A 13,055-nucleotide genomic window follows, 5' to 3' on the forward strand; every position below is an offset into this window, starting at 1 on the left:
TAATGGTATCGTCATCATCCCAAAGGGGAGACACAAATTAGGTGTCTACAGTCTCCGTAATTCACCTACTCGAATCGAAAATTCAAGTTTGTTTTTGTTCTTCAATTTCTTTTATAATTTCTTGAACTTCAGTTCGCTAATTTTACCTCATGTTTCATGTTCTGTTAATATTTTCTCGCACTGCTACTTTTTCTGATACTAGAGGTTTTTTAAGTTTTTGCTTGATTTGAAGTTTTTCGGCCACAAATCAGGGTTTGCTTTACTAATTTTTAAATTAGGATTTCTAATTATTTTGTGCTGATTTTTGCGGTTTATTGGTCTGATAAGAGCTATTTGTTGTCAACATTCACAATGTGAAGTTTTGTGGCCACAAATTAGGGTTTAATTTTACTAATTTTCACAATTAAGTATTCTTTGCATTTTTTGCTGAATTTTGGGATTTATTGGTCTGATACGAGGTATTCATTGTCAACATTTACAATTTAAAGGTCACTATGCTACCGTTTTAAGTCTTGTGTAGAATTGAGGAAATTGTAACTGGTATAATTATATGGGTTACTATACTATATGTAATGGTCACTCTATGGAGTGGAGTAGTGTTTTGGAATGTTTATTATCATCACTAATTTCTACTCATGTATTGTGTAGATAATGATCAGCATAAAGCAGGGAATCCACCCTTAAAAAGGAAGCAAAAGGATGTGAAAGTTCGGGAAGATGCCACCACTTCTGGTGCCATCGTTATTTCTACAACAAGCGCAAGCGAGGTGGTGATGGTGGCCTGTTCAAGCTAATGCGCCTACTGAAGTTGGTGATCTTGAAACAAAAAAAAAAAAAAAACGCTGATGCAGAGACGTAAGTTAATACATCTCGTTATTGCTTTTCTAGTACATAGTGTCCTTTATTTGTTATATAGTATTGTTTGTGTTAACTCGTGGAGTTCTTGTTCTTTAATCTTTAAATGAATTATTCTTGTTGTTGCATCTACGGGTTGGCGGCTATTGAGTGCGTGCGTGTTTGCTATTTTGGTGTGTGGCTGTGCAGTTGTTGTTGTTGTTGTTGTCTCTGTGTGTGCGGAAGTGTTGCTATAGGCTACCAGTAACAGGGTCTCGTTTCCTCATTATCATTGCATTACTTGAGTTGTTAATTACTTGTTATTACTTTAGGTAGAATAGAGATAGTATGATTTAAAAAAGGGTGACTATATTATAAAAAGTGGTGTTTAGTTTGTTTAAGGGTCACTATGCGTAGAATATGATCACTATACATAAAAAAGAGGGGTCGTGGTTTTGAGAATTGGGGATTTGTGTGTAAAATGTGTTGTTAAGTGAAAATGAATTTCAAATAGTAAAGCCTATTAGCTCAACCGGTAGAGCTATGTGTTTTTTGTACATGATGTGGGTTCGAATCTTACATAGGTTGTTTCAGTATAGCTAAGGAACAATATTTCTCAGCTTCCTATTAAATTTTCCTAAGAAACCCTGTGTATTGCAGTCTTGTAAAGATCTCAATTGGCCTCAGATTATACCATTTTGCCTCGCCTATTTTCGGAGTACTAATCATGGGTTGTTGCTGATCAGGTCTTTTTTTTTTGTTGGTGCTTTTTCGATGTTCATGTGCTTAGAGTTTATAGTTGTTGTAATGTTGTTTGTGAATGTCAATAACAATGAAGTTCACCCATAGGAGGTGGCCTCTTCCAGGCTTCCACCATCATGTAGCTCAATAAAAGGCCCTCCCAGTTTCTCACCCTCCTTCCCTTTAATTAGAATAAGGAATAAATGCTATATATTTTAAAAAGGATTACAAATCAAGAAATCAAAGCCTGTTAGTCCTCAGCAGAATTTGGAGGTGAACTCCTTGAGCCTCAGCTTGCGCCTGGGCCTGTTTTTGCTACTCAAGTAACCGACTCATTCTGCCCGGTAATTGCTAGGCTTTTCTTTTCCCTCTCTTGGTGTCACCCTGTGTCATGTCAAGGAGCAGGCTCATTATTCCAAGCTCATGTGCTGCTGCTAGATAGTTTTGATCCTCTGGACAAAGATGCACTAAAATCACAACAGCACTTTATTTTGTTCCTCGGTGATCCATTTGCAATCACGTCTATCAAAACCGTTAATGCATCTGCTGATCCAATTGCACCCGAATGCCAATAAAAATGAATTTCACCCACAGGAGGTGACTATAAGGTGTTCACGTTGTTGTAATGTTGTTTGTTAAGTCAACTGCATGAAGTTGACTTCTTTAGGTTGCGTTTATTTTTGTGGAGTTTTACGTTGTTAAGGCTTGTTATAAGGTGTTTTTGGTTCCTTTTTTGGGCTGTGCCTCCTAATTCTTTGTTAAACGATAATTATAACAATGATAACTATATTTAAATATTGGTCACTAAATGTTAAAAAATGTGATTAATTGATTTATGTTTAAATAAGGTTACTATATTATGTAAAAGAAAGGTCACTATATGTTAAAACGGACACTATATGTTAGCCTATGTAGGACTTGAACCTACATCCTCTGTGCTCGTGAAAGTACACAGTGCTCGAGCAATTGAGATAATAGGCTTATGGACAACATGTCCCAACAAAAAAACTACCAATCACATATTGAGAAGATTTACATCTTAATAGATGAAGAGTATGAACACCGCATGTATTAATGCAAGTTCAAAAGTTAATACAAACCGACTACAGGAGGGTATTACCAAATACCAATGTTTCCTCAATGACACAATGATCACCAACATCGAATGGATGCATAACAAAAACAAACATAATTGCTTCAATATCGGATAAAATGCATGCCAAAATTTATCATATTTTATCAAATTGCAATGGAATGATTAACATCTGCAACTTTGCAAGTACAATTTACAAGTCATTGTAGTTGATTTACTGAAAATCATCCATTGGCGTTTGAGGCTTCAACCTATAACATAATTGGTTTGGGAGGCTCGTTCCTTGCAATTACAGAGGCTTATACTTAAAATTAAAACAATAGTATTAGCTTGATCATCCCAAAACAATCTAGGAGCAGGGAACAACTGCCAATTTGTAAGTTTTCTATATTAAATAGGAACAACAACATCAGACTCTATGTTTTGATCTTATGCTAGTTAGTGCAGTGGTGAGATCAGCGGGGGCATTAGAACTTAGAAAGCTTATTATAGTATTAGATTGTTAGATAGAATCATGTTCTTGTACTTGTTTTGAAGCTTCTGGCTAGAAAAAAGCTTCAAATGTACTTGTTCTGAAGCTTCTGGCGCATGGAAGGAGAGTGAAATATTGACTAGCAAATAAGAAAGGGGAAGAAAAATTAGCTAACTGAGCTTGTAATATTTATGGGAAGTATAATGGTTATGTTTAAAACCTGACTGTATCAGTGCCCTTTGCTTCTCTACAACAACAACAACAACAAGTAATGCCTAATGAGTAATGATACAACTCTCTAGTCGAGTGTGAGGAGTGGTACATGTCATACCAGAAGACCTATGCCTTCAATCACTTTCTTACTGAGGTCACTTTCCTGACATATATGGGTTTAACATGCATAAAAGCTAAAGAGAAGATTGGCCAAATTGTTAATACACGCATGAGACCTATTCCATCCAACGAAAACAATTTAAGATACCCAATATTTACCCCTATCAGTTGGGTAGCAGCTTATCACAGCTTGGTTTGAATAAAGAAATCAAGTCACACTATCCTGATCACACCCGGCCTCCTTAGATTGTTTTGAAAAATTCTACAAAGTTTGTATTATCTACTAACCATTATTCAAATCTTATGTAACAGGACAATGATGAAGTAGCAGTAAAAGTTTCTGACCAAGTCACTATAGGTGTTTATATGGTTTAAGGTCACTATGCGAAGGAGAGGGTCACTATATAGGTAAAATAGTCACTATAAACAAATAAGTTTACTTTTGATTCAAAATGGTGTTTATTTGTTGAAGAGTCACTATGACAGGAAGAAGGTCACTATAGGAATCATAAGTATTATTTTGATTCAAAAGAGTGTATATTTTAAAGGGTCACTATAAAAAAGAATAAGGTGTTTATATCTTGTATACGGGTCAGTAAATATGTAAAAATGGTCACTATAGAAAGAATAAGGTTACTTTGATTAAAAAGGGTGTTTATGTATTAATATGTGGTAGAATTAATAGCCTATGTAAGGATTTGAACCTACATCATCTGTGCTATTAAACATTCACGGGCACAGTGCTCGACCAGTTGAGCTAATAGGCTTATAGACACCATGAGACAACCCACCAATCAACGAATTCCCAAGCAACATAAGCTTGTTGAGTTTCATCAACCAGTATCTCATCTGGGACAAAACCAGTGAGTTTATTCCTCGAAAGATCAAGTGTGTAAAGTTCACTGTAATTCCCAAACTCGGCGAGAATAGTCCCAAAGGATTAAACTCCAGTTGCTCAATTTCGTGTAATTACTCTAGTATTTTTGTTTACAAGTTATAATTACCTTTATTTGTTGCATAGTGCATCAATAATTGAACAATAAGTAATCAAAAAACAAACATGCCCAAAAAAATCAAATATCACGAGATCTAGCATAATTAGTTTAATCCATCAAAGCTTAAGTAAAATATCACCATAATCGGCCAAAAAAATCAATCAAAATGAATAAAAAAAAAACAGCCCAAAATGAAATTGAATTGAGGAAGCATGGCAACTGAATAACAAACAATGAAATCAAATTAACCACAAGAATAACAAACAATGAAATCAAATTAACCACGAGAGAGAAATTAAGAAGGGAATATATTATACCTGGGGCTCGAAGTATCGGAAATTAGAGTTTCATATCAAAGACGATTTATGATATTTCTACCATAAAATTGCGATATCTTGAATGTCGTCGCTATTTTTCAAAATCCTTTGCAAGAATTAAGCAAGGTACCCTTCGATTTGGAAAAGGCTAGGGATACACATGGTGTGCAAATGTATCTTGCACACCACCTATTAAATTTTGCCACCTCACAAATCCCACTAAAAAAAGAGAGGGAAAAGCTTAGTGAAAATAGTATTTTGGGCGGCAATTTTTTTCACTGATTTGCGCCATTCTGTTCTCTTGAGCGGGATGTAATTGCGCCAACATACACATTTTCATTTTTGCGCCAAAACAATTTTCCACCTCAACTTTCATCTTTCACCTCAACTTTCATTTTTCACCTCTGGTTTTCCATTGAAGAGGAATTTTCATCTTTCATTTGAAGAGGAACTTTCATCTTTCATTTGAAGAGGAACTGCAAAGCAAAAATAATATTTCTGGTTTTTATTTCTAAAGTAAATGCAAATTATGTGATTATTTTTCCCACTATGAATTTCTATTTATCTTTATATTTTTCGCCATTTTCGAAGCTTGTAACTATCTCAATGAGGTGAAACTTCCATGTGTTTAATAATGCATATAACATGTTTGATGAAATTACCAAGAGAGTTTCATTTTGTTTTATTAAGATTTAATTAGTTTCAATTGTGATATACTGGGTGTAAGAAGGTGTAGAAGAGAACTAGATATGTAATGTGTTATTATTCGACTTTTCGAAACTGGAAATGATGAATTGTTAGTGACAATGGCTGCTTTGTTTAGTTAAGTGACAATGGGATGTTGAAGCTACATGAAATCGTATGAGTTATGTTTATGATTCTATAAATTGAATAAAAGATACTCACAAATGTATTTTGATTTTAGAGTTTGAATAAAATATACTCTCTCACATAAAACCAGAAGTAAAAAAACCAGATAGAAAAAAAGAGGAATTTTTTTTTAACCATTCAGTAGGATCGAACACGGGTTTACCGTAGTGAAGAGATGATTAAGTAACCAATTTAGCAGGGGGTATCAGCACAACATAGTAAGCTATGAAAATTTTTATATGACGGATTAGCAAATGAAGTTAATAAGAAGTTTGTGTATAAACTTGTAATGCTCCCACAAATTCAAACATGAACTCCTCAAATATAAATTTTACTATTAACAAAATAAATCAAAATAAAAATAAAACTATTTTCTCCCAGTTCCCCTTTTTGTGCATTACGAATCGAACTTGGGTTCATAATTCAACATATCTATAACATGTGGTAAATACTCAAGTGGCGAAGTTAATTCATTTGCCAAGCCTTCACGACTTATTTTATTATTGTATTGTATTATAGGAAAAGGTGTGGTCATAATAATCCTATTGTATAAAAACGCTTATAAAATTTTCTAAAGTACTAATGCCATCGTAACATATGATTTTGCAATGATACTTCCATAAAATACGATAACAACTTAAACCATCTACTTTAACATGAATTATGATGTCGTGGAATCACCTCCAATTTTAAGTACATCAAAAAACAAATAAAATCATAATTTTAAGTAGATGAAAAGAATTTATGTTTAAACTATAGACGTGTTGATACCCATGCATGCAACATGAGCAATTTTTTATTTTTAAAATCAGTACACTAGTTTATTGGATCATCCTTTTTAAAAGAATCCGTATTTGAATGGTCAAATTAATTTGTATTGCAAACTAGACGTGCTGATACCCCTTTGTCATATTGGTTACTTGAACACTTCCTAAACTTCATAGAACACCAAGGTTCGAATCCTAACAAGACCTTAGGATTTTGTTTTTATTAATATCACATGTTTTATGGGATCAATATTTACATAAAGAAATCAAATACATTTTTTACGTTTTTTTCCCTATCTAAATATTGTTTGATCCTTTTAAAACAAAATAGATTTTACGTAGAATATACCCCTCCAAAAAATTAGTGCAACTTTGATCAAAATTAAAATAGTTTCAAACGTGCATATAATTTATTCTCACTGCCCCCCACTTATAAATAAAATTCATAATAAAATTTCAAATTAGGAATTTTTTTCATATATTTTTTTTTTATATCACATATTTATGGGATCAATATTTACATGACGAAATCAAAATCGATAAAACCACAATCATTATGGCTTTTATTTATCGGATATTTCATGAAATACCCCCGAGTTTTAGCATAATTCACCAAATGCCCATCAAGTTTGGATAATACATAAAATACCCCTATTTCAATATTAAATGTACCAAGTACCCTTAGTGACATCATCAACCCCTAATCAACTCAATTAACACCTAATTAACCCACTTAACCTTAATTAACTCATTTTCCTTTTTTTCTTTTTCTCCCCCCTTTCTTCTTCGTTGGCCTTTCTTTCCTGTCTTCCCACCCTGTTGTTGCCTTTGGTCTGTCTCCTCAAGTCCCACCACCACCTTGTCAACCCCCTAATTCCTCTCTCCATTAACACCAACCATAGCTCTTGCTTCCAACTCCATGTCGCCATCGTCGCCCTGCCCGCAGCCTGTCGCCATGCCTAATCTCTCTCCTTCCCTCACCCTCCTCATTGATCGAAATTGAGGAGTAACGCAACCACCACCACCCTCGCAAGACCAACGAACTAGAGGAGAGAGAAAAGTGAGTGGGTAAATAGGAGACTTAAACTCAGTTTCCTAAACAATTAAAATCCCCAAATCTTCAATACGAAAATCAATAAAAAAAAAAGTGAAAATCAATCCAAAAAAATAAAATCCATCCAAAAAAAAGTTAAAACAGACGGAGGGGGAAATGAAGGGGATGATGCGCTCGGGGGAAGCGGTTCGTCGCAGAAAATTGAAAACAGGTAGTAGAGCTTTGCGATAGGAATTGAAGAAGGTTTCAGGTGATTAAGATCTGGGATTGAAGATTTCCTCGACCTTTCGATTGTGAGTTCAGGTGATTGAAGGTTTCAGGCGATTAAGATTCTTGATGATTCAGTTCAGTTTCCGCTCTCTCAAGGGGTAAAACACAAGTTTCAGTGAACCTGTCATACATTCGGTGATTTATACATTTTCTATTGCAAATATTTCGAGTTAATTGTTGTTCGTGCTCGATTTCAGCCATTGTTGTGCCCTCTTCTTTGGCGTTGGGAGTTTAATTGATTAGGAGCTTTTTGGTGTGAGACTTTGTGAGTGTGAATTTTTGATTGATTTCGATCAGTGAGGATGGTGACCTCGAAATTCCGGCAACAAGGGCTAAGGTGCAGTGAAAATGAAGGAGAGAAATTAAGAAGGTGGCATGGTGGCTTCCATGGCAGCCGAAATGGAGAGAGAAAAGATAAGAGGGGAAAAAAAGAAAAAAGAGGGGTAAGTTAATTAGTTGGTCATTAATTAGGGGTTAAGTTAATTAGGTTAGGTTGATTGGAGGATTAGTGAGTTAATTAGATATTAATTGGTTGATATTAGGTTGATGACGTCATTAAAGGGTGTTTGGTGTATTAAGTTTTAAAATAGGGGCACTTAGTACATTAAATATTGAAATAGGGGTATTTTATGAATTATCCAAACTTGATGGGCATTTGGTGAATTACGTTAAAACTCGGGGGTATTTCATGAAATATCCGTTTATTTATCCTATGTACTACAAACCCTTTCAAAGAAACTAAAATCATGTTGTATTTTGTTAACCGATTTTTTAAAAAAGTTATAAGATAAAAACTTTTAAACATCTTTTTTAAATAAAATATTTTGACTAATTCGCACTTAACCCTTTTTTTTAAAAAAAAAGTTCATGAAGATTGAACGCTTGGAATGATACCACCTTCACGAACTATATTCTCCAACTTAATGAAATACATCGAACATGAAACCCTTCGTGTTTAATATGATATTCAATAAACTTAAAGCTACTATTCGCGTCAAGAATAAAAAAAACGCTTACTATTCAGGTTTAATATGATATTCAATAAACTTAAAGCTACTATTCGCCTCAAGAATAAAAAAAAAACGTATAGCTTTACTGTTCTTGTGCTTGTTATGTGGAACATATATATTTTTACACTATTCTGTGTGATTGGTAGTTTATTGTATGATACCATATTAACAAATATGATCTTATAACATCATATAATACCTTCAACAAAAAAAAGCTACCTTAGGGAAGCTTGGAACACATGGAAATAAACTGAAAAATTAGGTAGCATTGTGGTGCCCATTGTGACAAGACTACAAGACGTATTAGTTGCAACATTTGATCACTTCTTAATAAAAGTGATCCTATTAAAACAACAATCATGATAATATAGCTAGATGATGGTGATTCCAAAACACAGTAGTCAAGAAAAATATTCAGTACATCAAAACATGATAATGTAAATTATAAAAACTAACACAACAACACTTGTAAAATCAAAAGAAGGAAAATGGTATCGCTAGATAATGGTGATTCCAAAACGCAGTTGTCAACTAAAATATCCATTACATCAAAACATGATAATGTAAATATTGTCAAAAGCCTGGACGCATAGCTGAATATTAGTTTGATCCTTGCGACATGTATGATTGTGAAAGCTGTTGCGGATTCCTCACGCTGAAGTTGGGATAACCTCTTCCAAGTGGTTGCTGGTTCAGATATATATTCGGACGATAATTACTGCTGCTGAGTGCGAAAAAGTTAGGATTGTATCCCGGATTGATAAAATTTCCGCCGTAATATTGATATCCACCGTAGTAAGAATCAGTTACACCAGCACTTCTACCAGCATCAACATGGCCTTGTTCTCCATTTGGCAATGCCTCATCATTCTCCTTAATCGAACACAAAAGAGAAAATTCAATCAAAAAAACAGAATAATATGTTATGCAATATTATGATTTCTATACTTTGTATTAGTATTTGTACCACAATATTCTCGTCGTACTTGTATAAAATATAAAATAAACCCTATATATACATATAATAACAGAAAAAGATTCTATATATACAATAATTAATCTTTAAAAACAAGAATGAAGAACATAAACCCTTTTCTATGAAAAAATTAGCTAGCATAAATAGATTATGTATATAATATTGTAACATCGCAAAAACTAGAATGATTTATTTTGATGGACTACAATTTATTTTCTTTATTTGAGGTGTAGTCTAACGAATGGAATTAAAAGATCATACCTCGTCCATATCCTCGTCTGTGTCGTGCACAACATTTTTTCGCCTTTTCCTTGTTTTTTTCTCAGCTGGGTGCTTTTTCCTTTTCTCTTGAGCCCTACCTTTGCCTCTTTGGTCTATCGGATCTTTACTGGCCCCTTCAACTGGCACAGCGGAGCGTTCGAGGTGTTGTTTATTGTTTTCCTTTGGCCTTATCCTACGGCGGCCAAACACCCTCTTACTCGAAGGGTCCCACCAGTCCATAAAATCATCACCATCAGTCCTCTTAATACCAATTGTATCTTCGAGACTCTCACGCATTTTTTCAGTGGCTTCCATAAAAATCGAGAGTGTCTCACTGTTGTGCAGTGCCAACGTAGAAATGTAGTTGTTCCGTTTTGCTACCTCCCTACTGTTTTTCACTTGGGTTGAGTCATTTGGGTCATAATACTCAACCTTGATACTCTCGTAATCCCTAACTACGTTTTTCCTCCATCTAGTCAAAATGTACTTATCAGGTATAGAGTTGACATCCTCACAATGAATCGCACGAATGATGTGCCTGCACAAAATTCCCCGAAACTCAAAAAGCATACATGAGCAAGTAAACTCACCCATTTCTTTGTCAATGGTAACCTGAAAAGTCTTCTGCTTTGCTTTATGTACGGGGATTGGGATCTTCTCCACTGCATCATATAAGATTTTTGTGCCGTCACGGCCAGTACTCACAATATTTGTGTGCGTCAGACCCATCACCTCACCCCTCACCTCTTTAAACTTTGTATTGGTGTATGCCTTGCAGAACACTACCTCCGCAATTAGGGTGTTGTTATAAGTATATGGTTTATTTTGTGAGTCGAGATGTAACTTCTTTTCCTCTTCCACTTTTCCTCTAAGAGCTGCCTCAAATTGCTTCATGAATTGTATCAAACACGTGTTTAAGCCTACATATGTTTTGAAAAAGCGGTTCATTCCTTCACTCCTTTGTGATGATGACATTCCAGCCCAAAATGAGCTCCGCCAATAACCAGGGGCCCAACTGGCCCGAATACGATAAGTTTCATTTATCCATTTGTCGCTCTGTAACCCAAATTTCGTAACCATGGATTTCCATGCATCATCAAATTCTTCGATGGTCAGTGTGTCGTGCACGACTACTTGAAAATATTTATCTATTTCTTTCCAGCTCGAATATTTGCCCAAGTTTCTGCTTGCATTCTGCATAATATGACAAACACATAACCTATGCGGCACACCAGGAAATGCAGTCTGGACTGCCTTTCCAATAGCCTTACACTGATCGGTGATGATGCCCATTGAGGGGTTTTCCCATACACTGCAGCCATTGTTCGAATACCCAAACAAATGATTCTGCATCCTCGTAGGTTATTAGGGCAGCACCAAGGACGATTGATGAGCCGTGATGATTGCAACCAATAAAAGGAGCAAAAGGCATTTTGTACCTGATAAATAAAGTTAAAAGATATATTATTCGCATCATTGTTGTTACTTATCCAATCAACAACGTCAATGTTTAGTAAATATAAAATGATCCTATTACGTACTTACCCCAATTGTAGTCGTAAGCTTTTCTAGCTTTGTCCAGTACGTAAATATGCACTGAACTTATTAGACCGCTCTTCCGTATTGGACATAACAACACACCCAGTGTGTAGAGTAGAAAGTGTTGCTTAAACATGGTCTTGTTAGATTTCTCCGAACATACTTTATCGAAAAGTCTTGATTCGTCGATGGAACCATTTACTGTTTCCTCCATATAGTGCAATTTCCAATCCTTGTAGTCTTGACGGGAGGCCTTCGACACGTCAAAGAAATAATTGCCACCCGGAACGCCTAATACCCATCCAACCATTTCACCATCTATACAAACTGACAGGTTCTCCCTTATTTTAAGCATAGAGGTCACATGATCAAACCTCGATGCAATCCAATTTGCAAAGCTCGGATCAATATTAGTAATAGACAAGTTGAGCAAATTGTTAAACCCCATTTCTTAACCCATGTTCGCTGTGTTGGAATCAAATTTCCAATGAGTTCAACAAACCGACGTATACCATTTTCTTTAATAGCACACTGTTGCAATTATCAATTCAATTTTACAAAAAAGTCAAAACATGTATTCCATATTAAATGTAAGGGACACATATGCTAATCATAAATATCAGTACTTTATTTTGTACCTTAGATTATTAATAAAAACCAATATTTATTGTATCATATGATATTAATAAATATCAATATCTTATTTTGAGGAATCAATATTAAGATATAGAGCGATAAACCGTACCTGGTTTGAGACCTGCACACCAGGTGGTCGTTGTGGTTTCGTCTCTTGTTCATCACACACTAAGGGTTGCGTTACAGCCGCGTTCATAACATTCTTGACCACGATTATGTTAATATAACCTATTGAGAATGCCACTTCCTTCAATTTCTTGAAATCGTCCATATCCACTACATCAACTAATTCGGTGGGCAAACAACCCATTGAAGGGACATATCTGATTTTGAAATCATCATAACCCATCCCACGAATCATGGCTACCACACTGTCAACTGCGAACTGAGTTTCATACATTTTCACATTTATGGATTCCCCATCTTTGTATTGTAATTTTGGCCAAAATATAACCTTACCACCATGCCAAAATGTAAAATTTGCTACATTCACCTTAGCCATTTTGCAATTACGAATCTGCAATGCATTTGGGGTTACATGAATCAACGAACACTAACCCCATAAAATTGAAAAAACTATTAAAAATAATTTAAATTACTTAGATTTACCTGATTGAGAATAGTAGTATCCGGTTGATGCTTGATTGAATTTGCAATTCTTGGGTAATATCGCCTCACTATTGTTCTGTTTGTGGAAGTGGATGTCTTGCTTTAAAAAGATTATGTTGATTTATGGAAATTACTATTATAACCTTCGAAAATATTATTAGTTTTATTTTATACCTGGAATCATTTATATTTTTATAGGATCTCTTATGTTTGTGTTTTTATAGACATAAATAAACATATATGTTTAGGGTCTAGGGTTTTTCTTTATATGTTTAAGA

General features: G+C 34.8%; 1 protein-coding gene across 1 annotated transcript; it reads right to left on the reverse strand.

The window, feature by feature from the left end:
* Positions 1 to 7,292: 7,292 nt before the first annotated feature.
* Positions 7,293 to 11,346, reverse strand: LOC110786970 (protein FAR1-RELATED SEQUENCE 6). The gene is made up of 3 exons (XM_021991562.2): positions 9,994 to 11,346; positions 9,411 to 9,629; positions 7,293 to 7,517 (listed from the first exon to the last, which is right to left on the reverse strand). The coding sequence occupies exons 1-3, from the start codon at positions 11,344 to 11,346 to the stop codon at positions 7,293 to 7,295; spliced, it is 1,797 nt and encodes a 598-aa protein (XP_021847254.2).
* Between the last annotated feature and the right edge of the window lie 1,709 nt (positions 11,347 to 13,055).

The sequence above is a fragment of the Spinacia oleracea genome, chromosome 5 (assembly GCF_020520425.1).
Source record: "Spinacia oleracea cultivar Varoflay chromosome 5, BTI_SOV_V1, whole genome shotgun sequence".
Lineage (NCBI taxonomy): Eukaryota > Viridiplantae > Streptophyta > Magnoliopsida > Caryophyllales > Amaranthaceae > Spinacia > Spinacia oleracea.

Excerpts from the sequence above, each read along its gene's own strand:
- LOC110786970 (XM_021991562.2), bottom strand. The coding sequence starts at position 11,346 with ATGCAGAATCATTTGTTTGGGTATTCGAACAATGGCTGCAGTGTATGG. Across the intron at positions 9,630-9,993 it reads CAGACGAGGATATGGACGAG|GAGAATGATGAGGCATTGCC; the intron begins GTATGATCTTTT and ends TGTTCGATTAAG. Across the intron at positions 7,518-9,410 it reads GAGGTTATCCCAACTTCAGC|GAAACTGAGTTTAAGTCTCC; the intron begins GTGAGGAATCCG and ends TTAATTGTTTAG.